Genomic DNA, 25,512 nt, shown 5'->3' on the forward strand with positions numbered 1-25,512 from the left:
ACTACCTGCTAGGTTGCTGCTTGTTTTTCTTTGAAAGCGTACTGAGGCACTGTAGGAAGAGGGTGAAGGGACTGATTTTATGTATGCGTAGGAGAACAAAGGTGGCAATAGCAGAGCTGGAGAAAATAGCAAGTCAAGGCTGGCAGTATTGATGAAGTAGATGGAGCTGGGTTTGCTCAGTAACAGACCCGGGAAATGGTTAAGGAGGGAAGGAGTTGTGAAGGGTCACTGTGAAATATGGGAGTGAGCTTAACAATTTCTTGTCTTTGATCTCTATTCATTTATAATCTTATAGGTATTGAGTCTCCTGGCACTATATCTTTTACAATGAATAGTTGAAAGTAAAATAAAAATCATTTAAGTTGCAGCAGTCTAGTGCTGAATGGCTTTCTTTAGCCTAGAAGTTTCTTGGAGTTTTAGTCTTCTAGCCATAGGACAGCTTAAATGCTAGACATTTAATTTACTTCAGACAGCTCTGAAAACAATAGCAAACCACAGACTGCTCTGTTGCAACAGCCTTTGCATCAAAGTTTAACCAGAACGCTTTGATTTCTCAATGATAAATGGATATCTTCTGACCAATATAGAAAACTGACATAGCTGAACAGTTCAAATTCGGCTTCAGATTTGCTAGTGTTGAAAATTGATGCCTCTACCTTTTTGTCATGCTAAACTAATAATACAGGACAAAGAGGATAGCGTGTGTGTCAGTGTGTCTGTGCAGTGGGATTAGTTGTTCTGTAAAATTAGGCAGTTTTGTTTCTTCTGTTAACAGAAGGCAATCATCAGTAGTTGGCAGTAGGATTAGAAATTGTGAATATCTCATATATAAAAAAGAGTCTTATTTACCTTTGGAAAGGTTTCTTCACGTTACTTTTCCCCAAGTTATTAGTAACAAAAAAACCCTTCTTTCTAATGAGTATTTCAAAAATCTTTGATTCTTGTTGTATGGGTTCGTCTTTCCAAGTTTTGGACTTCAATATCTGTTGGGAGAATCATGGTTATCAGCTCACACAATTGCTATTGGGAATATGTGCCTGCCTATTCTCCTCATAATTAGTTAAAATACGCTGAGCTCTTGGATTTTTGTAAGTGAAGAAGGAACCCACAAAATGTTTTGATTAACTTTTTGCTAAATAGCACTGTGGAATTACATTAAATATGAGATCATTAATCACTTCAGTTCCAGGATTTTTGTTGTATAAACTACACATTTTTTACTTTGATCTCAGAAATGAATTGTTCTTGCTATCGTCTTTCTAACTCACTAGAATGTCACGAAGTTATTGTTTTCCCTTGTAATCTATACATTTCATTTATGCTTAGAAAAGTCTGGCATATTTGTTTCTTTGGGTGTTTTTTGTTTGTTTTTAATAAGAACTCTACTTCCATTGTCCAAACAAGCAGCAAGGAATCGGTTGTATAGCTGATTACAGCAAGAAATTGAGGGAGCAGTCTCACTGGTAATCAGTGAATTTATATAAATTGGTGCTGTTTAATTTTCTCAGTTAGTTGTGCTTTACCTTCATTCTTAAAACAAGTCATGTTTAAAAATGCCTGTTGTATAAAAAATATTACTTTATGTTCTAAAGATTTTAGATATTTAAAACATACCTTGTAGATTTCCCTGGGTTAAAGATGCAGGCTCTCAATTCTCTCCAGTCTAGAGCTTTTCTTTTCTTATCTTTGAAGTTTGGCCATTATCCTGTGTTGGTACCATTGTTTTTATTTTAGTATCCTACAGAAATGAATTTATGGTGTATTGCATCCAGACCTTTTTTTTCCTATTTTTTTCTTATTTTTTAAGAATAGTTGTGAATGTAACATATCAACAAGTTTATTTTTATATGGTTTGTGGAGCTGGATTTTGGAATTTGCTTTTTTAGTGATTCTTTTGTGGAAGAGAAATCTTTCAGGCATGAATTGATAGTCCAGATCTTTTGAGGTCTGTCTGTGCTAACCTATGACCTCTGTTCTTACAAGGTCAACATCTGAGGGCAGGAGATTAAGGCAGTTAAAAGATTGGAATGGGAACTGGAATGGAAAAATTAGCCAGCACATTTTGGGTGGAAAACATCAAAGTCATCAAACAATTTGCTTATTTTAAACTCAGTTTAAGAGTAACAAGCTAATTGTACTATGTTTGTTGATGCAAGCAATTTATATTATTTGAGGAGATTAACTGAAGAATTTTTTTATTGGAGTAACGTAACGTCTGCTCAGTATAAATGTGCTAAGTATTTTGTATAGTAAATGCCTTTGACTAACATTTCTGGGTTTAATAATTTAAGATCTGATCCTACAGTCCTTGTACTTAATTAGCTGTATTTCTTACAAGCTGCAGTATAAGCGTTGGAAATCAGAATCTTACTTGTGATCTGCTGAAGGCCCCTCATGGCTATGGCAGAATACAGGTGCTGTCTGTACATGAGAAAAAGTTATGACTCTGGTGCTTAAAAACATTCGCTATCATCTCTTTTTGTTCAAGCTTTTCAAATGTGAATTCCTTTTCAATGCAAACTTGTCACCAAGGAATGTTCTTTCATAGATTATAAATGGATTTAAAGAAAATGGTCTGTTTGTTCTTGTCTGTCATAGTTCAAAATTCATTAGTTTGTTTTAAAAGAATGAGGACTTAATCTTTCATTTGTACAATCAGTTTCAAAGATGATACTGTCTTGAAAAAGGCAATTTTCCATGTCTCAAAATTAGGTGAGTTCAGGCATATACGTATATACACACAATCACGTTTTTGTCTTGCCTGTTTGAAGTACGTATAGAAGGGGTTTAAGTGTCTCATGCAAAGAAGGACTGTGTGTTTTGTTCTGCAGTCCCACCTAACAGAAAAAAAGTTATTGATCTCAGAGCTCGTGTTTTGACTGATAGATTCTGTGTGGATTCTGGCGCTACTCCTATAGCTACATCTACTAGTTAAATTAAAGCAACTATAAAATACAGCTAAAATAAGGAGATAGGCACAATCTACAACTCAGTCTTTAATCTTCACATATTATCATTATCCTTTTGATAGAAAATAATAGGACATACATGAGATTTAAGCATCTTCTCAAGCTTATCACTTTCCAAACAGTTCACGTGAAGGCTGAAACTGTCCTTTTTCATTTTTTAGCTCTGACATTCACCTGAGGGGAATGGAGAAAAAATGATCACTGTGATTTTTTTCTGTCTTATATGGAGGAAAAAGGGAAAGCAGGAGGAACTGCAGTAGACTGCAGCAGGCCTCAGACCATCCCCACAGATGCAACCACCCTTTGGCTTCCTTCCTGCCATCTCACAGGGCTGCTGGAGAAGCCGCAGCAGATCCTAAGGCTGCCACAGCCACTGAGCCGTATGGCCCTTGGAGAGACAGAGGTGTGGGGAAATGGAGTGTTTGGCTGGGCAGGAGCAATCCTAAGGGCTGCTTAATCTCAGAGTCTGCTCCCTATTTGAATTCTGAGGGTGAAACGAGGTTGCTTCTTATCAGCCATTTTGTGATGCTTGCCAGACCTCTTTGTGGTTAGATAAGTAGGCAGGATGGGCAGGTGCTGAGCTAACGCTGTTTTAGAGAATAACTTCAGTTACTCACTTATGGGAAGGTGTAATAAGTGCAGTGAAATACACACTTTTTTTTTTTTATCTGGAAGACCCACTTTCCAGGATTTTTGTTGGAAATGTGTATCCTTTAGTAGTGATTCAAACATCCTGGCTACAAGCCTGCTTTTTTTAGGGTTGTTTTTTGTTGGTTTTTTTTTTTTTTTGGATGCCCTTAAGAAATAATTTATAGATAACTAAGATTCCTGTTAATGGAAGAGGTTTTGCATCTCTTAATTTCTACCTCAGAGTACCAAGAGCTGCCTCCAGGTCTGGTAGGCAATACTTGCAGGGCAGAGCAGATAGTTTGCTGAGTTAGAGGGAAAGGGAATTCAAAATAATTTTTGCATGACTTAGAAACTATATTTGACTTTTTATGATGGAAACCCTGCCTCATTTTTGCTTTTCTGTGTGAAAACAGGTAGACAGTATTCCTCAGTTTCTTTGCAGTCTCCTTTCACAACAAAAATTGGCTGCTTAGCTAGAGAAGACTCATCAGAATTGCTGCAGATAGCATTTTGAGGCTTATGTGCTTATGAAGGTTGGAATTTCTGCCAGTGCAGCTTCTCTGATAGATTTCTGCCTGCAGACTCACTGTGCTCTTGGAATCAGCGTCTCCAAATGGACTCTAATTTGCCTCAGCTGAGTCATTTCCTTGCCACGAACTGCCATGAAGAGACAATTTCTTCTGCTTTGCTTTCTAGGGTTTGGCCTGTACTGCCCCCATTCTTTTCAAAATAAGAACTCATTAGAAAATACCTTTTGTAATAATATGGTCAAGTTCAGGGGGTTTCAGAAGTCTGAATTATCAGTGGTTGCCTTAGTTGAAGTGGCTTTTGGTTTTTGTGTTTCTCCTCCCTTTGTAGCTGCTAATTTGAATGAAAAGCCAACAAAGAATCATGTTCCTTTTCTTTATAAGTGGTAATTGTAATTGTCCTCCAGCTGCCAGGTGAACTCAGATGTCTGAGATACTCCAGTATGGTGATGGCTATCCATAAAATCTTCACAAAGTACATCTCAGTGTATACAAAGGGTTACATCTTTTTTACTTAATGGCCCCCCATTCCTTGCTTAATTCTTGTGTGAAACATGAAATAATATGAATCAAGATCGAAAGCTTTTGAATTTGGCGGAATAATAATAGCCTCTGGTGTAAGGTTTAGATGCATTTTGTGGAAGTTTTGTACATTTATGTTGTTGTATATGTATATTGCACTCTTATTGTATGTGCATATATTAGATTTATAAAAGGTTGCTCTAACTGAAAGATGACTTAATCAGATCAATTTAGAATGAGGTATGCATGCTGATGACCTCATCAGTTCAAAAAAGTAGGTTTTATACTTGCAAGGTAAAGCTGACACAAACAGATCAATCTTATTTTCTTATGTTGGCAGTCATATTCCCATTCTACTCCAAACGTTTCACCAGGTAGTTGTGTAATAAAGTGATTCTGTGGAACATGGCGAATCCCAGCTTTGTAACCTGGCTTAGTTTTCCACAGTCATAATTAGCTAGGATCGTGTATGACTGGCTGCATAAGGTGCTTTGTGTGTTGCATTCGTAGGACATGTTCTAACCAGACAGAAGTCCTTAATCTGTTTCAAATTGTGTGCTCTGTTCTCCAAATTCTGTCTGTTGGTGCTTTATTGTACATAATTTCTGTATTGCGGGATACGGCGCTAGGCAGAATGCAGCTATACCCAGCATATCGGTTTTACCTTGCTCTGTTAGACCAGGCAACAGCAGAAGCAGCAATGTAATGACATTACATCTGGCCTGTGTAAGGTCAGTTGAGGCTTTTCACAAACCTGCAGACATTTTGTGAACTGTAGATTATGATCTATACTGTACATGAAAAAGTCTATGAAATAAAAAGTGCTATTAGTCTGGGAATTACTCATGATGCTGTATACACAGTAATCACTGTAGTGGAAACATCCATCTGCTATAATGAGATGCTGTGTTGGGAAGGGGATACTGCCATGTTCCCTTTCAGTGGTAGCAGGTGGTAAATTTGCTTAAGCTTGCAGATTTTGTTACACTGTAGAAGACTGCAGTTTGTGGCATATAAATCCATTTTCAATTAACTTGAAATTGTGGGGTTTTTTTTTTTCCTTTTTTAAAGCAGATTCTCACGTAGTTAAAAAGATTCCACAGGGACTGTTTATGTATAAAGACTTAAATCTGTTTCTTAAAAAAAATAATAAAAAAGAAACCCACAACACTGTGTTACTAAAGGATAGTTTAAGTTTGTTTACAAATGGTTGTTTCCTTGAAGAATCTAACTGTGACCTCTGCAATGGGTCACGCACATTAGTAATGTTAAAACTAAATGTGATGCTGAGGAGCAGAATCGGGATGGAAGTGAAGGTATGAGGTGCTAAGAAGTAAGAAATGAGGTAAATGAGATAGCTGGATAAGTCATTTGTGGGGTTGGGGCTGGTGGGACTGAATAATAGGGGTGAGCAGTGCTCAGCACTTCCTGGCAGGTAGTGGAGGCAAGGCTGGCATGCAGGGTGTGAGGGGCTGGTTCTCCTAGGTGTGTATGGAATGCTGGAAGACAGAGGCTGCACGGTGTGTGTGCTGCTGTGTGGGATGTGGGTGTCTCCAAGGACTGCTCTGTGACAAATGCTGCTGCCATATGCACATGAGGGCTGAGACTGCTGGCATGGCCTGGCAGTATGGCTGGGAGGACTCTCCTGAGGATGCTGTAATATATACAGCCCTGGAGACCTGTTGGCAGAGTCTGCCAAAAACTTAATTTTGCCTGTCCTTCAGGCTCTGTCTGTAGTGGAAACAAGCCTGTGTGGAAGAGATGCAGGCCTGCAGCCTGGCCAGGTTGACATTCCCCTGCAGCTAGATGGCTGCGTGCCCCTCAGCAGATGGGCAACTGCAGAGGTAGCCCCGGTCCTGACCTCAGGCCATGCTCACTCAGGGATGAGTCAGACAGATTTCTTCAGAATTGGACAGCAACTTAAAATTTCTTGTGTCGGTAACTTCATACATGATGGAGCTCTTAAGTGTGCATTAAAAGTGTACATTGAGGTTATTGTCAGTGGAATCATTGAGCATCCTAAGGTAACTTTTTCCTTTGTATGTGCTTGTAAATGGTTAATTATGGTTAATTATCAAAATTATAACCATTCCAGCAGCCCGTTCTGTATATCATGCCTATGTCAATTACTACACAGCAGTGTCTTAGGATTCTTCCTCTTCACATGCTTAGATCCTCCAGGAACACAAAGTTAGTTTTAAATAAAGTTGAACCCAGGCTTGCCAAAGCTATCTCCAGTGATTTCCCCAAAACTCTTAAGTTGTTGCTACTTACATGTCCCCATTGTGCAGCATATGCTGAAGAAACATTGGTCTCCCAAATCACAGGGAGGCAGAGAACAGATGAGACGTTGCAACAGCAACTCAGCACCTGGTTCATTTGTCTGCAGGCTTGTGAATAGCTCAGCACAAAACATGTAGTACTCCCTGCTTGAAGTCTTTACTGCAGCGCAGAAGTGGCTGTGCTCAGGTATCCTGGTGATGGATTGCATCAGGAGCACAAAACCCCAAAGGGAGCTGGGTTTGGCCCAACCAGAGGGCTGGAGGCACTAACAGGCACGGGGGCTGTTCCAGACAAGGCTTGTGCTATTCAAAATGTCCATGTACGAACATCAGCAAAACGTGTGTGTAAGATCCCATTGCACATCAGTTCCATGCAAGAACAATGTGCTGTGTTGTTAGAAAAGCTGCATCTTTTGCTTTTCCTGATCAGAGAAAGAAAACAGTGGGAAACATAAATCCTACCTATTTTAGATGCTTTGATGCCGCCTCACTGTTAACTCATTCATTAAACTGTAGTGTGAGGTTAGGAGAAGTGAGGCTCTCATAAGTACGCTGTTTATTTAGGTTTGATAGGGAAGTTTGCACATCCCTTCTGCCTAGAGGAGGGCCTTTCGGTACTGCAGTGACCAGGTTTAATTCATTGCTAACTTCTAGTTTGGAGGTTACATATGAACGAGCAAAACATGTGTGATGGTTATTTCTCAGCTCCCTTCCTTCCTTTAGCAGTCGCTCCTCAAAACTTGCAAAATGTGAGCAGCAGGCCTTCAGGAGTGCAGTGGATCATGTTATCACAGCTCTTCCTTCCCTACCTGCTTCCTCTAAGCAATCTGTTTTGGTTTTTTTTTTTCTGTCTCTGTTGCATTAATTTGAAGTGCTGTGAATGATCTGAAAACAATAGGAGATGCCTATTAAAAGTAGTATTGTTGTAGTGTTGTAAGTTGTAGTGTTCTGGTACTTCACATCAATGGTAATATTTTAAGTGTGGTGTGGTTTCAGGCTTGAATGTTATAAAATGGTTACCAGTCTTAAATAGGGTAGAGCTGATTAAAAATGAATTCACACACCGTAGCAGAAATTGTATTCCTGTCCTTTACTTTTTCTATGCATTGATGATAGAGTATTTCTTTTTAATGTAGTGAGGAGTTCGTGTTTCAGGTTTCTTGGTGACCATTCTTCAAAGGAAATTTTTTCACTGAGTAGAACAGTAGGATTATACAAATGGGGACTTAAAGCTAGTAGTAATGCAATGCTGAAAAGTGTTCTGAAGTATCAGTAACATATACTTTGTGAAGCCCGGTATATAACCCATTAAACATGTTCTTTGGGCTTCCAAAAAAGGACAGTGAATATTCCCCAATGTTTCCAAACATGCTTATTTTCCTATTATTTTCTGGGAACAAGTGAATTTTCAACATCAGTCACTGGAAGTGTGCTAAAAGTAATCTGTTTGGCTATCAAAAATAAACTGTTGTAGCACATAACAGAAAATTACCAGGTAAAATAAGCTTTATTACCACGTGAACTCCGAAATGGGCAAAAACATGTTTGTTGAATCCAGCAGCTTTATTTCTCCTGGCGCCTCTCTTGTTCCTCTGTGAGTTACAATTGAGAATTAGAAATGTTTTTAATTTTATAATTATTAAGCTGCTGTACTTTATGCATTGAACCCCACTGAGCCACTTGGTAACATTTAGGCAAAATGTCATGGCCTTTAAGGACAATCTTAGCAAAGAAATATTCAAAGCAGCTTTCCTAAATTGCATCTTTATGTAAAAGATAAGGGACAGGATTTAAGCTTGGTCTTCATCCTGTGGGGAGAAGGTAGGGGTTACTGTATTTTGCCTTCCGCCTGATTTGTCTGTCCTGCAGTTCCCCAATTCATTGTTCTCCCCGCCCTGGCTGCAAGCTGTGGTTGCCCCAAAGCTTTTATGCTGGGTTACAGGCTCCCCCAGAAGGCGTTTCTCCTGCTTTTGGGGAAGCATCTGTAGGAAAGAAGCTGATCTTCCTGACCATGTCCGGAGCAGCCTGGGGGAAAGAAAAGAAATGATCAGGTCACAGGTTGCCTTCCCTAGTTGGTGCTACAGCAAGCTCTGTTCGCACTGTTGAGCTTCGTGTCCCTCCTGGCTGCTATTGCCAAAGGCACACAGACCAGCTGGGAACAGCAGGAGTATAACAGATATCTGTGAGTCGTGTGCCTGCTGCACCATATGAGGCACTGACCTGTGGATTTGGTGAGGGGATTTCCTTCCTCACGCTGCCAGCATAGTGCAAAAGCAAGTAAGTTCAAAGAGATTAGAGAATTTTCTCCGTAGTATTGACCATGGCTTCTCAGCCCCTTCAGTAATCTATCTGATCAAGAAGCCTCTGTGTAGTTTCTGTGACAACAGATGAGTGTTTGCAGCATCCCTCTAATATCAGTCATGACTGCATTGTCTTCATGAGCTGCTATATCAGAGTCTACTTCCAGATGAAAACAAACTGCCTGAGCCCTGCTGCTCAGTGCTGCAATTCAGACAGGCTGCAGTATTCTGTTTCTGTGGTGCAGTTTGCTTTTCTGATGGCAGGCCTATTGGAGAGGAAGGGCTTTGCACTTTTCTCATCCTGTTCCCATCAGCACACACCACACCAGCAGTAAACAGGGAGAAAGTCCTTCCCCCTTTCCTCCACTGATCATGTTCCATCAGTGCCATTGAAACCTGCTAGAAGGCCAGATGTAGTCTTGTGGGTTATTTTACTACCCTCATTGCATACATTGCAATTTTTCCTTAGCAGATGTCTTTATGTTCCTAAATCATGGTGCAAGCATTGTAGAATGTCACAGACATTGTACAAATAGATCTTTGCGTGTAACAATTGCAGCTTTTGCCCTTATTTCTCAGATTGTGGAGTCTTTTTGTGGGCTATCTTTACTCAGAACTCTTCTTATCTCCATTCTTCTCTCAAAGAGATAAGGAAATTTGACCACATTTTCAGAAGGTGATGATGAATAACAAAAATTATGCAAGCACGGTTTGCCTGGATTGGGTAAGAAAGAAATTACATTGTGACTGTTGATGAAGTCAGTGATTATTACTGGTGGGTCTAAGGCCGCATGGAAGGAAGAAGCTGAGAGTTTTCAAAGAGTATACAGGGAAGTGAAGCCAAGGTGTAACGTATGATATGCTGCATTAGGACACAGGACTTGGTTCTACTCAAGGACTGATAGATCAGGATTTTAAGGAGGGCAGGGGGAGAGTGGGGGAGTAGAATGGACCTGCTGCTGCTGCTAACAACCATTAAAAAATACAAAGCCAGCTGCTCTCAGAGCAGAGCTTGATCCTTTCAGTGCCTTTAACAGCACAGTATATATTCAGAGGAGGGGAATTCATGAGGCCCTATGGACCTACACCATGGCATTACACAAAAATGCAAGCCTGAACAATGGGTGGCCTCAGAGGTTCCATCTGGCTTGCCATTAACAAGGTTAAAGTAAAGTGGGCTGCTGTGTCTGCGCCGCACACAATTTACACTTCAGATGCTTTAACTTCGGAGCCGGACTGGAGGGAGTGCAGTTCTGACTGCACATGGCAAGGGCTTGTCACATGTCTGGCAGACGTATTTGGCATTGATGCTCTTTCAAAGATACAGCAATATTATTTAGATAATTTGTAAGTGCTCTTCTCAAAGTGAAGGCCAGCTCTTTTGGCTAAGTCATTAAAGATATGAATATATATTCAGTCAACAAATGGGAATTGCAGTCGAGTCTTATTTATTCAAGGTATTTTAAGAACATAACGTTAGCTAGCAGCATAGAGGAAATGCTGCAACTGGTATTTCTAGCACAACTTAAAAACTGCAATACACTTCTAAGCTAAAAGGGATATGGATACGTACATAGAAAGGTATTCTGTTGTAAAGCATTGAATTGTCAGAGCTACCAAAATACTTAGCTGGTAGCATTAAATTTGGCAAAAATATTCTTTTTAAAAATTCAGGTGTTTGCATTGAATAGGTTTTAATAATGTCAATCGTGACTGAAAACACGAGTAAATTTAACAAATTATCAATTGAAAAAATGAATGCACTACCCTCACTATAGTTTTGCCATTCTAAAAAGATATTTTAGTCACAATCTTGTGACTTTACAAGACAATACAAGGGTAGGGATCTTTTCAGTGCTGTAGGAAAGGCAGAGATTGTGGCTGCTGTGGGTAGGTGCAAAACCATGACATTAGGTATCCTTCACATTTTATTCTTGATTCTTTTTTCATTCAAATTGCATTGAGTCGACTTAAAACAATATAGAACCCTTAGACTGCCTACATACGTGTGTATTTGACTTTAAAAAATCCTATAATTGACCAGTGAAAAAACAGTTATCAGTTATAAGATATTACACCTGTCATATTTTAATATCTTGCAGTGGTTCCTTGTATTATTCTGTTGATACCCAATAATAGTGACATTTTTTATTTTATGTTAGCTTTATTCATGAAGTAAATTATATTTTTGTAGACAGGTAGTGGTATATCAAGAAGTATGGACATGGCTGGGAGAATATATTTATAGCTGGTTTTTGAACAGTTTCTGTGCTGTGACCACTAGGAAGTCCCATGTGCCAGATGCCGTTTCATACTGCAGTTTCTTTGGCTGCAGTTCTTGAGGGGATGATGGGAATCTCAGTGCTGGTCTGTTCCTTCCCACCTCCTGCCTGGGTTTATCACACCCAGCGCAATGGCTTTTTGCTTCAGAGCTGGAGGTGTGAGGTGAATCAAACTAAACGAATACTGCAAAACCGAAAAGCAAGTAGGTAAATTATCTGAAAACTTCTGCTGTGAATGAAATGCAGAGCAGCTGAGCTGGACCAATGGTAACTGCTCACAGTGTTAGATGGCTTGCAGTACTCAACCATGATCTCTGGCAGATCCATGCACCCTGCTGGCATGGCGTGCTGCTGCTGGCTTGTTTCACAGCATGGAGTGTGAAACCAGAAGGGCACCCCAGGAGCAGTCACTGATGCTGCCAAGACAGCAGTGGTGGCACCTGCTCTGTGTAAAGCTGTGCACAGGCTGTGAGGAAAGCTACACAAAGTAGTTGTAGAAGGCATTCTGGTTCAGGCTTTTCCATCATGAAGGAAGCATGTGCCTACCTTGTCTGATTCTTCTTTAGTGCTTCCTGTCAACGCAGACTGAAAAAGATGTGTGAAGAGTTTTTTCTGCACTTTATTTCAGTAATCCTACTTTTCCATTTAGTGTTTGAGCTGTGGGCATAAGAGGAAACAGCTTGTCACAGCTTGCTTATGACTTTTCATCCCTGGTGGTTGGACAGCATTAGGAGAGCTGTAACATGGAGGACAACTTCCAAATCAGATATGTATTATCTAGGATGTGCTTGTCTTTTATTCTAGTTCTGTGAATTCCAATTGATTTGTGACCTGTTCAACCATAAGGTGCTGTACTGTTGTGCAGTGATTATTTTCCTAGATTACCATATGTAATCCAGAGGGGCACACTCATATCCTCAAAGCTATGAGGAACCTGATTGCCTCAGAGGTCTGTAAGTTTTAGACATTTGAATGCCTGTAAACATTTGACCCCTAATCCTTTGGAAGTCTTATTATCAGCATCTTTTTTTCAACTCCATTTCCCAAAAGGTTCCTTCTATATTTTCTCTCACTGACATCATTTACTTAAATCTCCATCACCAGTTTCAAAGCCTGGGAAAAATAAGACTTTCCCTGCAGGAAGTTTGGAGTCTGTGCTTGAGGTTGAGAGCCATGGGTAAGAGCTGCAGTTTACCTCCAGTCTGAAGTTAGTTGGAATCAAGTATTTGCAGGTTTGTTGGATGTTTAGAAGTTTTTTAAGGAGGAAAGTGAAAGGGATCTGTCTTGACTTAGGAGCATGGCTTTCTGGCCTTTCAGTTTTTCAAGAGGGAGGCTTGCACCAGCACAAGGTGCAGGGATACTAAGACTAAGGTAGGCAGGGATGAAGGATCTGAGCCATGCAGGCTGATGAGTACAGTTGTAAAGCATACAGCAGCTCATTAATTTGTTGTTGCAAAGAGCTGGTTTGTGGCTACCTGTGTGCTGAGGAGTGACAGAGGAAGGGCTGGCACAAGATGGAGGGGCTGACTGGGGGCAGCAGCTCTGGCCTGGACTACCTGTGTTTTGCTTCTTCCTCCAGCTAGCAATGGATTATTTATCCAGAGTGGCAAAAAAATAGGTCTAATTCTTTGTTCAGATGCAGTATTTTTGGATCTTGTGGAAGGATACTTGCAGTTCTTCCTATGGAAGATACTTTAACCACAGGAATAAACTGGGTATTTAGTTACCATTTCCAATAAGGGTTAATAAAATTGTATGGATTCCTATGAGTTTTGACATTATGCATTCCATTCATAGCCACTACAATACTCCTGTCACCTTTCTGTGTCTTCTAACATGCGCTCAGAACCCAGGATTGAAGGGGAACAGACAGGCTGACAGCATTACTGGGTAATCCTCTGTTTTGCTAGAAGTCAGGATTTGCACTCCAAAATGGAAGAACTGTAAACTGTCTCCCCCACAGAAATTCAGTATCTTGCTGGCCTGCGCGTACTTCACATAAATGAATGCAGAAACATGTTTATGTGCCTTCTTTGGTCCAAAGAATCTGACCAAAAGTCAGATTGATCACAAGCAACTTCAGGGCTTGCATTAAAAATATGTTGGCCTTTCTGCCTTTGCGTGCTCCCAGTCTTAACATTTCAATTTTCCTGCCCTGCACAGTCAGTGCTGCTGGATAACTATAAAAAGTTATTTGGTTTAAAGTACAGATGAAATGTTAAGGCACAGACACAGTACTGGCATTAATCACTCTTCTGCTTTGTGACTGCTTTCTACATTGTAAATTCAGGGCTTCTGTAATTGAAGCTGTGACTCAGGTATGAATTGCTGATCAGAACTACTGATAGCTGGTTATGCTGTGCTTGGCGAGCATATCCATCTCATCTTTCTTACTATTTTTCTTTGGCCAGTGCATGTAGTGTCCAAGTAGTAACCTGCCATCTGCACTGATCATAACCAGGGTATTCTTACCTGAATTGTTCTTTATTTTCAAACATGCTGTTTAAGTCTAAGGTTCCAATTTTATATAAATCTCTTGAATCAGATTTCATTGGTCATGGCAGGAAAACTGATGCTCGGACTGTAAATGTCCTTTTATTTTATTTATTTATTTTTTTTAAGCAGTTAATTTGCTCTTTCTTAGCTTGGATGGCTGAGTATGATTGGCCAGAAGAATCGAACAAGTCACTCCTTTACCTTGACCGTAGTTCTTTGTTTTTGCTATTCTAAATTCTTTTGTTACATCATATATTCAGGTGTCACATCTGCTATCAAAGACAGATTCACAAGTGAAACTGAAGTGCTTCCTCCTCATGTAACACGCAGGGGAAGAGCCTGCACCACTGCAGTGTGACTTAAGTATTCATACACTGAGAAATTCTCTGCTCCGTTACGCTATTAAAGTTAGCCAAGAACAAGCTCGCTGAAGTTAGCAAAACTGCTGTGCATTTACACTTGTGTGATTGACAGCAGAATTAAGACCATTAAGATGATCTGTTTCTGGATGATACAGTCTTTTTGATAAGTTTTCTTCACCTCATTGTTAGCATTTACTGAAGTGACACCACTTAACGTGCCTAATCTTGACCAAGAGGAATAAAGTGATATAGTTTACCAGGTACTGCAACATGCTTTCAGTTATGATTGATTATTTGTAACAACGCACAGAATTAACAGATTTCAGAGAAAGAAATACTGAACTCAAACTCATGCCATCCCGAGGCTAAATCAAGAAAAATGAAACACCACATTTTGAATTAACAGCCTTGTTTTTATGTGCACAAATGTGTGTTTTGTTGGTGATTTTTTTTAAAATGTACGTAATTATAGAATTAATAACAAAGATTATGATAAAGTAGATTGGGATAGAAAAACACTGAATTAATTTACTTTTAATTCTCAATACCTGCCTCAGGTAGGAATTAAGAGCTTTAACATTTGAGGCTTAATCCTTTTGCTGCTGAAACCCTCTCTTCATGCTTTGCTGTTGCCTCTACATTTTGATGTGAAAAGCGTTGAGTTAAAATCTTGAGATGGTGTAAATCTCTTTGAAATGTTACACAAGGTGCTGAGCACAACTGTTCTTTAGTAATATCAGTTTATGGAGCTTGTCCATTTTAGGCATGTTAGGTGCAAGTTTGGAAAAGTGAACTAGGAACTGGCTACTTCCTTCTTTAGTCGGTAGATGATTGTGATACGGAATTCCCTTAGTACTAAAATGTGGCTATAGAGCTACTAAATAATCTAATCCTTCCTGCAGATATTGAACATCTGAACTTGCAGGCACAGTTTCAAGGAAAACCATCTGCCATGTTTGCTGACCTTTTGTTACACAGCTGGAAAGGGAATCCCTACTTGTATTTTGTGTGACGTGAGTTATTCTATCAGTTCCATGAGCTCTGGAATCAACCCCCATAGGGATTACTGACTTGGTCTCATAGTAGCAAATGTGACAGGAACTGTCCTTTGTTTCTGAAGAATGAAGATGTGAGGTGCTGGTCACATTCTACAGTCCTTAACACTTGTAAAGCCTATGCTCGTGCAAGTCATCTGATTCATGGTAGGACAGCTTTCTTGAGAATCCACCTCAGGACTGAGATTTCAGTCAGTCCCTGCTTTTGCTGTTTGATATTTGTGAAACTTTGCGCGTGATACTGATTTATAAGGGATACCTGAAGTTATGTGACCCTCAGACTGAACGGAGAATTCATTATGAAACTTATATTTGCTGTTAATATTAATGACAGAATAAGGAACAACAGGGAAATGGCAGTTTTTTTACTACCAGTTTCCTGTAGCGTTCTGCCCTTTTATTAGGCCTGTGCACTTAGCTGATGTGTGGATGTGGACGTGCTGCAGAGGCAGATCAGGGCAGACATGCTGCATAGCTGAGGAGCAGCACCTCGCTGACCCAGGCAGAGCAGAGCCAGCTTTGTGCACCATTACCTGTGTTACTGAACCAGGGTTCTGTATTGCGGGCACTGAGAAGCAGCTTCAAACCAGCCCAGGTCTACCCAGTGCTGCAAATGGGTAATGCTGGCAAATACACTTCTGAAACGTGGGCGCACACTGCAGGGTACCTTGTGGTAAATCTTTGTGGCAGCCTTTCCACCAACATGGACTGTGGGAAATACCTATTATTTTTTAAAGTACTGGGTAGATAACTGTTTTGATTTTAAATCCATTTTTCTTATTCCCACAGAAACCATCACTGATCTTATATCTGCTCTATCTAGATGGGTTGGAGCTATTAAAATACGCATTCTTTCCACGCTGTATTTATAGATACTTTTGGAGCAAAACCATCTCTGGTGTTATTCAGAAAAAAAAAAAAAAAAGACCTTATTTTGTACATTGTTATTTCTGGAGTTCCTGACTCTCAGCGTAAAGAAACCCCTTTTATTGTAAGGAATGAAAAGAACATCCAAAGCATTCCTCCTCGAGGATGCATTTCATACGGATTTTTTACGTGATTTATGCAAAAAATAATTTTCCTTCATGCCTCTGAAGAGGGCAGAGTGGATAGCACAGATAAGGTTTCATGGAAAGCAAGCAAGAAAGGAAATGATATTGTGGAGGTTATTTTTTAAGAGCTGATGTCTGTGTAGTTCTTTGTGCTTTGTGAGCCACCTTCCATTTCATCCTTCTTCTTGGTTTTCAAGGAAAATAAACACGTAAAAGACATCTTCCAGTCAAATTATGTTAGCAGATTATAAACAAATTTCTTTCTTTTTGGTGAAGCTGACCAATGCCCCAAAAGGCCGGGTTTATCAGACAAATGCACTGCGTTTTTGTCAGCGTCTTTGTCGGGGGGTGAGGGGGATGGGAAGCCCACACAACAAAAGACCACAACCTATTGATATGGCTTTTGGATGCAAGGGGGGGGAAATAGATTGATTTAGAGCTAACCACGGAAAACTATTCGATCTGATGAGTTTACGATTGAGCATTTTTGTTTATTTATTCGTAATGAGAATATGTATGCGCTGTCAATATTCTGCCCTGCGTTATTGGAAGTTTTGCAGAAGGTGGGTTTGCGTCGGTGTGCTGGGGAGAGATGCAAGATGAAAGAAGGCAACCTTCAGGAAAAAAAAAAGGAGGAATCTTGTTTTCCTCATTGAAATTGAGTGGCTTCAATCTGATACATTACAATGTGTTGTGGGATTAGTCAGAGGAAGAGATGAACACTTCTATTTTTATTTCATCTTTATTTCTTTTGAAGAGTCACCTTGGTATTAAAAGGCTATGGCTTTTAATCTCAAATAGATAGAAAGGCATGGTGCATATTCAGACTAAGTTTTACTGAAGAGTAGCAGCCCGCAGTTTAACTTCCCAGCACGTCACCTCTGCGCTGCCTTTATAGGGCAGCATGTAGGCACAGGATCAAGACAGATCTCAATGTGGCCCCCACATACCACGGTCTGGATTGATACCGTACAATTTTCCAGTATACCTGACAGGAAATAATTACAGTTTTGAGATTCAAATGATTGTTGATCATTTCTCGTGGATTAAAAAATGAGGTGGTTGGTGAAGTTTTCTGCCTTAGCATTACTCTGCTTTCTGCACATACTATAAATGCTCCGATGGAAAAGTAAGATGCTCCATTCTCATTCTCTCAGTCCTACAGAGGTGTTTGTGACCCAGCAGTGTCCCTTTGCACTGCCTGTCACCACCAGGTCTGTGGAGCCCTTGGAGAGTAAAGCACCTCCATTTTGTCTGAGATTTGTGTTTCTGTTAAATCAGTTATAGCTGAAGTTCCCTTCACAGCAGAAGGAGGAGGCTGAAGCAATCTGCAGTGAAATGTCCTTTCTTCAGGTAGTTGTGAAAGCAATGGAAAAAAGGACAGCATATCTAGCTAGGTATGGCTTTAAGCATTCCCTTGTAATTATTTGATCTGCTTTAACTGCTTTGCTGGCATTCAGCACATTGTGAAAACATCATCCTTGCGTATGCTATTATGAAACCTAGCTGTTTTTCAAATCATTTGAGCTGCTGGATGAAGCATTGTTTACCAGGGTGCAGCTTTTGTTGTCTGATAGCATTCCAGAAGGAGAAACAAAAAGGGGAGCTGGTGTTGGGAATATCACAGTGAATTATCTGCACTCTTCCTCCTTTCTTCCCTTCGCTAGCTCCATCAGATATGAAAACCACCACCCCCAAAAATAGTCACTAGGGCAACCCTAATGCTTTTTTCCTGAACAGATAATAGAGTGGAGCCACACAAATGATCCTCTTCTTGTCGTATATATTGGATTATCATCCAAATCATATTATGTGAAGCAGAAAGAAGAAGCAAGGGGTTGCGCTTACCCTCCTTGTTGCTTAGCTCAGCTGAGCTGCTGTTGTGGGAAGCGTGTTTGTTTGATGGCTGTCTTGTCATACTGAAGGTGAGAGGATTAGAGAATGCTTCCTAACTATGAGGGGACTTCTGGGGCAAAGCAAAATAGCTGAAAGCTATTTTATTTTGTGTTTGCATTTGGTTGTGGTTTGAACTATTCGTCATGAATTTTTGATCATCAGCTTTTTGGTATTAACACAGTAGGTTATGTTGGATTCCATAGGCTTTCTGCTTGTTCATCTGTTTCTTCTAATATGTGTAGTTCTGTGTAATCACAAATCTATAGTGAAGGAGAATTTAGAAGTGTTTTTAACTTGTTATGTGTTCTTTCTTTATTAGTAGAAATTAATGCTACTGTTTTTTGGAGAATACTGAAATATACACAGTATATGGATAAAGTTCCTCAGGGTATTCCTTCATTAATATCTTTATCCTTTTTATATCGCTAGCAAGTCCTGTTTCCCTTTCCTGCCAGTGCTGTGTTGAAGGAAGGGTTCCCCTTCAGGATAATTGCCACCTCTTTATTTATATTGTTGCATTATTCCAAGCCTGAAGCTAGCAGTGAATCACGGGAGAGGACGTTCCTTTTTTAGTCAATCTTTCTGGCTGTTGCATTTTTGTAAGGGTTATTCCTGCTGTAGTAGCACTTCTAAGGGCTTTTTGTGGTTTATTTATCTCATGTTGTAATGAGCACAGGAAGCTTTACGTTGTGTCTAACTTACATTATTTCCATGGTGTTTCTGAAGAAGTGTTTACTACAGTTGCACTTAACGTAGAGTTTTTGAAAACACAGTTGAGTGAGAATGTGCTGATTTTCTTAGCGTGAGCCACCATGCATGTTCTACGTCTTTACAGATACAGCATTATGGATACATAAATCTCTGTGCAAATATCGTACATTATCAGTTTTCATTATGCTCTGATGCGGGTTTATACAGCAGAGACAAGCAAATGGCTGAAGCATTTTGGACAAAAGGGTTAATACCGTACCCTAATGTGCGTGGATGCTGCCACGTGGTGTCATTTGTGAGCTCCTGAGATGGCTGGCCATTTCCTTTGGGCGTAAATCCCTTGAGAGGGAAGGCTTCTGAGCATGGGGTGTGATCTCTTCTCTTGGTAGGAGTGATTGACAAGGGATGAATACATAGTTAAAAGAAGGGAATGAATACCACCCCCCTGTTTAAGTCCAGGCACACCCAGGCTGGCACATATGTATTCTGATGCGACACTACAGCCAGATGCTTGTGTTGGTTAGTCACAAAAAGCATCTCAGAAAAGGCAAATCATAGTTTAATTACAGCAGCTGCTGGCATCATTTTATTTTACAGTGACATTTTACAAGGGATTTGAATAAAAACAGAGAATTGCAGTATTTTGCAAGTAAGATGTATTGATAAAAATACATGCAAAAGGTGACTGAGGCCTCTTGAGTGGAATCAGGGGCCCTGACAGCAGATTCTTGGTCAATTGGTGAGGTGAAATGGTTCACTGAATTGGATAACACAGTGCATACCATAGTGACTGATTAAATTGATTTGTCCATGGCTACCGCCTCCTCTGCTACTGAAGCCCTTTAACCTATTTTCAAACTTTTTTTTTGACGATCCTAAATAAATGTGATGTTAAAGAAGGAAGCCCACGCAAATGCATTTTGCAGCCATAAAATTCTGTATTTCATAATCAAGGTAAAATGCACATTTTCCTGAATGGATGCTCACATGAGATACTGTATTACATTGTACTTAGATAAAAAACACTTAGGAATTAGTTCACTGCTAGAAGCAAATGCACAAGACATTAATAAATGCTATTCCTTAATACAACCCGCATTATAATAAATACCACATTTGTGAAGTCATAGGTGTATTTACTTGGGGCAGAGAAAGTGAAATACTGAAGAGGTTTTGTTGTTGCTGTTCTTGTAGGGACTTTGTTGTTTCTGTTCTTGTGTTTTTCCAATTGCAAGTCTTACTGTCTTATCATTTTAACCAGAGGATGTTTAGCAAACTTGTCATGGAAATATAGTTGAGTGCCTGTTAATACTGAATGCTGCTGTTAAGCAAGGCCATTAATTTAAAAATACCTACAGTGATTAGGAAAAAAAAAAAAAAAAAAAGGCTTAATGGTTCTGTCTTAAACCAGGACATTCATATTTTACAGTGTGTTTAGTATTTCCTTGCTAGGGAGATCTCCTTGGTTGAAGGGAGGCTTTATATTTCATCTACTTGAGGGTTATTACATAGTACATACAGGCAGGCTGATGCTGGCGTAGCCTTCAAATTCCTCTGAAAATCACATAATTCTGTGCACTGATGGTGAAGAAGTGAAATCATTTGTCCTAGATTTTCCATTAGTCTCTTAAAATAAAGATCGGGTTAGCATCTTGCTAATAGTGAAAAAGAAATATCAATAGAGAGGCTCTTGGGACTGTTTCTTTTGTAACCTTTTTATCAGTTACACAGGTTTTATCAATAACATTTTTATGTAGGCAACATATATTCTGTAAGTGGGACACCAGCTGTACGTACATACAGCTTTGCATGGGCGAAACCTCTTGGGTTTGTGTAGACTAACAGTGATCACCAAATGGAAGCTCAGAACAGTGCTTTGGGTTCTGTCCAGGAACCTGAACATCTTGATGTGGGATTGAGCAAAAGCACATTGCACGATTGTATACCTGTAGTTGTTTGTACGTAGAGTCTGCTTGAATCCTTCATGCTTGAATCAAGAATGAGTATTTGCGCTATTTTTTTTTTAACTGGTTCTTGCAGTTAAGGGAAAGAAAAAAATAATGATTATTTGGTTAGTTCTAGAATTCTAGAATGCTAGATGATAATAGATTTAATACATTTGCATTCAGTGCAAGTGTTCGTAATAGAAAGAAATAGAAACCATAGTAAAACAAAGTAAGAAGCTCAGTGGTAAACATGACCAGCATAATTTCATCAGGTAATCATTTCCCTGTATCAGCTGTCAGATTAATATAATTCAAGGGTTCACATTCCTGGTGCATAAAAAGAGGGAGTTTTCAGCAGAGAATTGTTGGAGATTTCTTGATAATAAGATTAATAGAAGTGTTTACATTTGGGTCATTTTTAAGACTTGGTGTTGCCCCTGTGGCTTGGAAGAGGTGCTCTGCCGTGTGTCCGCCTCTGGCAGCTGTTCTTTTGAAGATGACACCCCAGGTCACCACCACTTGCAGTGCGGTTTGGGAATTCCAAGAGAAAACAAACAAACCCTGTTTTATGACTCTTGCTAGGGCTCTATTTAGTTTGATTTGAATTCAAACCATAAAAGCCATTACCAGCCCTCTGAAACACAAGCATCGTAAAAGCTTGGTCCCCACCCTCCCCTTGGTGTACCTTAACTGAGGCAGGGTTTCAGACATGATCTTTTATGTGACCAAAGAGTTTTTGGGCACAGAGGATCAGAGAAAATGCAGCACATCCTGGGAGACACCGTATATTCTGAGGCAGCCCCTTAGGAAAGGCCAAATGTCTCCTCCCTGCTTGTTTCTCTTCATGGCAGCAACCCAGCAACTCATGAACTGACACTTTGCTCTGAGTGAAGAGCTGGGTCCTGGTGGCTGCCCCCCCTCCATCATAACCCGCTCAGAAATGTCTGTCTTGTTGGGAATATGAAGCACTAGTTCGCAGGAATTTAATGCTATAAATACTTGGGTAAGCAGAGCTGTTTGCTGCAGGGATGCGTGAATATTTGGTGCCCTCTAGTGGGGCTGGAGCTGTGGCTGAAACCCCAGCACCTCTCCTTTGGGGAGAGCCAGCAAGGAGGGCTGGCGTGGGATTTTTGCTTGTTTGTTTGATTTTGTGTTCATGATTTTAGTGTCTTGGCGTTGTATTCATGAAATTCTCAGTGTGCAGCAGGGTTTCCTAACGTAGTTGTACAGTGCCAGTGGCTTTTTTGACAGCGGGACCCTTGCAGTGTTGTCCTTGTGCTGCAGGGGCTCATCTTAATCACCGAGGGCAATGAGGCATCTAAAAGCTTTCATCAAAGTATGATTAGGCCCCTGCTTGCACTTGCAGACAGATTTAGTCCCTGTCAGCCAGTAGAAAGGTCCCGCAAGTTAGGATCTACTCAAGGCTCGTCTTTTCTTTCAAGGAGTACCAAGGTTTTTCATAGCAAGATACTGACTGATAAAGACAATTTTAACAGAATCCACTTTGCAGTAAGTTTTTGGTTTGTTGGTTGGTTTTTTACCAGCATGACGAAGGGGCGCGTTCCAAGTGTGTTACTTAAAAAGCAAAACTCAAATATATCTCCGCCTGTGGCAGTGGGATGTCAGTGCAGATGCTCCTGCTGCTTCACCAGCGCTCTGACAAGGTGCACCCTGAGTTTATGATGCATAAAAAGTCTTAACAATTTCATGCTGCATTTTATAACCAGCTCTCTCTTTTCGTTTCTAGATGCTACAACTGTGGTGGCCTTGATCACCACGCTAAAGAATGTAGTCTACCTCCACAGCCAAAGAAGTGCCATTACTGTCAGAGCATCATGCACATGGTGGCTAACTGCCCCCATAAAACTGTTTCGCAACAGCCCACTAGTTCTCAGGGAAGACACGAAGCTGAACCCCAGCCTTCCACTTCTGCTTTCCTGAGAGAAGGGGGAGGAACCTATGGCTATTCGTCTCCATCGTATTCTCAGGAGGGGAGGTCAGAGATCTCAGAGCGTTCAGGCAGGTCGCCACAAGAAGCTTCTTCAAGTAAGTTATCGGCATCACCCGAAGAACCAAGCAGAAAGGGGCCTTCTGTTCAGAAAAGGAAAAAAACTTAAAGCATTTTCCATAACTTTCCATTTTCTTTATCCTCTTGGGATGTCTACCTCATGCAAGTACAGGGGAAATAATTTCATTATCAGTAGCTGATGTGGAATTTTAACTACTGTGGAGGAACTGTGATTATTATTATTTTTTTTTTTCTTTAATAGACAAATCACTCCAAGCAAAATCCATTTGAGCAGGGTGCATTGCATTTTACCTTCTGTATGTGTGTGAGTGTGCACGTGTGTGTATGTATATGTATCTATGAGTATGGTTTTTTTTTCATCAGGACACTCTTCAGCTCCCACAATACGTTACTGTGAAGCAATAGACACAGTACCCGTAAATGTTCCTGAACTCGTTCCCAGAATCTGTTTTCAATCACGTTCAAAAAACAAATAGGAAAACCCAGGAAACCTCACAAAATGAAACAAACCAATTCTGAAAAACCACTCTGAGAACTAAGACAACGACTGTTACTTTCTTGTGAACCAAAGGATATGTTCGTATTTTAAAGCTGCCATATGGTACTAAAGATACTAAGACATCCCCCCAACCACCAATTTGAGTTACTTTCTTTGTAATCTCCGCAAAACATCATTTTCTCCCTTCCCACCCCTCCACCGCCATGCCTCAGAAGGGCAGTGTCACAACTAAACATGGCTCTCGTTGCCACCATCCTGTGTTCGTAAGGAGTTTAAAGCTCCAGGAAAGACAATGAATGTGTAGTTTCTGTGCTGGTTTCTCAAAATGTTTTGTTAAAGTAATATGAGTGTAACTGTAATTTAGATGACTGTTGTGTAGGGGAGACTGTGTAAGTTGTTTAAGAACAAACCTCTTTGAGTGGTAGCGGGATACCGTTCTGTTGAACCTTTTGTATTCTGTGAGCATTTAGGGGACCTTCGTGGCAGTCGTAGCAGCAGCAGCAGCAGCAGCAACTTCTCTTGGTCCCAAGTAGTGCCCCGCAATTTGAAGGGACTTCCCCCTTATTTGCTGTTGGGAGAATTGTGTAGGGATTGTTGTTGTTGTCTGTCTTGTTTTTAAAGAAAACGAAATGCAAAACTAATAAGATCCTGGGATAAATAGTTTCTTAAGATGAAAGGTAGCTGGGTATTCATAGTTGCTCAGCCAGCCTCTCTTGGTGATGATACAGCATGTGTACGTTAAAGAAGGACAGGTGCCTGCTGCATACAAGCCTTAGTGAAAAGGCACCTAAAAACTTGCCAGAAGCCGTGGACATCACCTGCTTCTTGTGAATGGGAGACTGCTGCTGACCAGCCATGGTCTGGTGTGTGCTGGGACCACACACTTGTGCATTACATAGGAGGAAGATTGGTGGTCTCAGAGTGAGACTCCCTGGGCTGCAGCCCTTGCTGGGGGTTAATAGAGTTGGAGCCTGTCAAAACTTCAAGTCACTTTCCATTTGTAACTTCTACATTACCAAGTCATACGTACGATAACATACTTTGACAAATCCCTTTGCAGATGTAAGTTAATTAGAGAAACGTATGTAATCCTTAGCATTGGCAATAAACACAGGCTGTTAAAGCTTGAAAGAGTCAGGTAGGTTTAAGCTAAGATAATCAAACTGAAGAAACAGCCCGCACGGGAGGCTGCAGTGAGCCCAAGTCCCAGATGTGGTAACTCGTGCAGCCAATGGTTACGGCAGGCTCACTGTGTGACTCTTCCCTTCCCACTTGTCCTGCTGGATGAGACTTGTACTGTTGCTGCTGCTGCTGCTTCAGTAAACAACCAGTAAGCAAAAGCCTCAGCAAAGGGCACGATTTCCAGACAATTATTGTGTGTGAATTCCTTGCCAGTGTTTGCGAGAATCTCAATGGTTTGTACTGAAGTTCTCAGTGTGCTAATGCAAAGCTTACCTTTGACGATATTGAATGTGATGTATCTATAGAGAACTTCCTTGCCTTACGTGAGGATAGTAAACCTATTTAAATTATGTAGACAAATCAAAGTGACATTGCTTAACCTTCTAGCCGCTGTGAAAACCCAGGTTAAACAGCAAAGATGCAAAACTTAGGTCACTTTGAACGTTTAAACCAAAGTTCCTTATAGAAATAGGCAATTGTGGATTTGAGAACTGGTCATTCCCTGTTTATATGTAAGAAGTTCAGAGCTGAGATGAGGAAATATTTTCAATGCGCAGATTTCTATCGGTGCTGTTTGAAATCACTGTGTGCACCAAAGTCAGACTGAACTGCAAAGAGCACATACCAAACCCTATCTTATTGTTGAAAGCTTAAGGTTTTATTTTTATATATTAGAATGTTATCACTATTACATAACATACTCAGGACAAAGAACTTTGCTCAGGGAATATACCATGTAATGTTGTTTTTTCTTTACAGAATAGTCTACCGA

At 40.3% G+C, this 25,512-nt stretch overlaps 1 protein-coding gene across 6 annotated transcripts in view; it reads left to right on the plus strand.

The window, feature by feature from the left end:
- Positions 1-25,310, plus strand: part of LIN28B (lin-28 homolog B) — an 85,449-nt gene extending 60,139 nt beyond the window's left edge. For all 6 annotated transcript variants that reach the window (XM_072332647.1, XM_072332648.1, XM_072332651.1 and 3 more), the window contains one exon: positions 22,778-25,310. In XM_072332647.1, coding sequence (XP_072188748.1) covers positions 22,778-23,147 — 370 coding nt within the window. In that variant the 3' untranslated portion in view covers positions 23,148-25,310. The remainder of the gene's footprint in view (positions 1-22,777) is intronic.
- Positions 25,311-25,512: the final 202 nt, after the last annotated feature.

Source organism: Excalfactoria chinensis, chromosome 3 (genome assembly GCF_039878825.1).
Source record: "Excalfactoria chinensis isolate bCotChi1 chromosome 3, bCotChi1.hap2, whole genome shotgun sequence".
In the NCBI taxonomy this organism is placed as follows: domain Eukaryota; kingdom Metazoa; phylum Chordata; class Aves; order Galliformes; family Phasianidae; genus Excalfactoria; species Excalfactoria chinensis.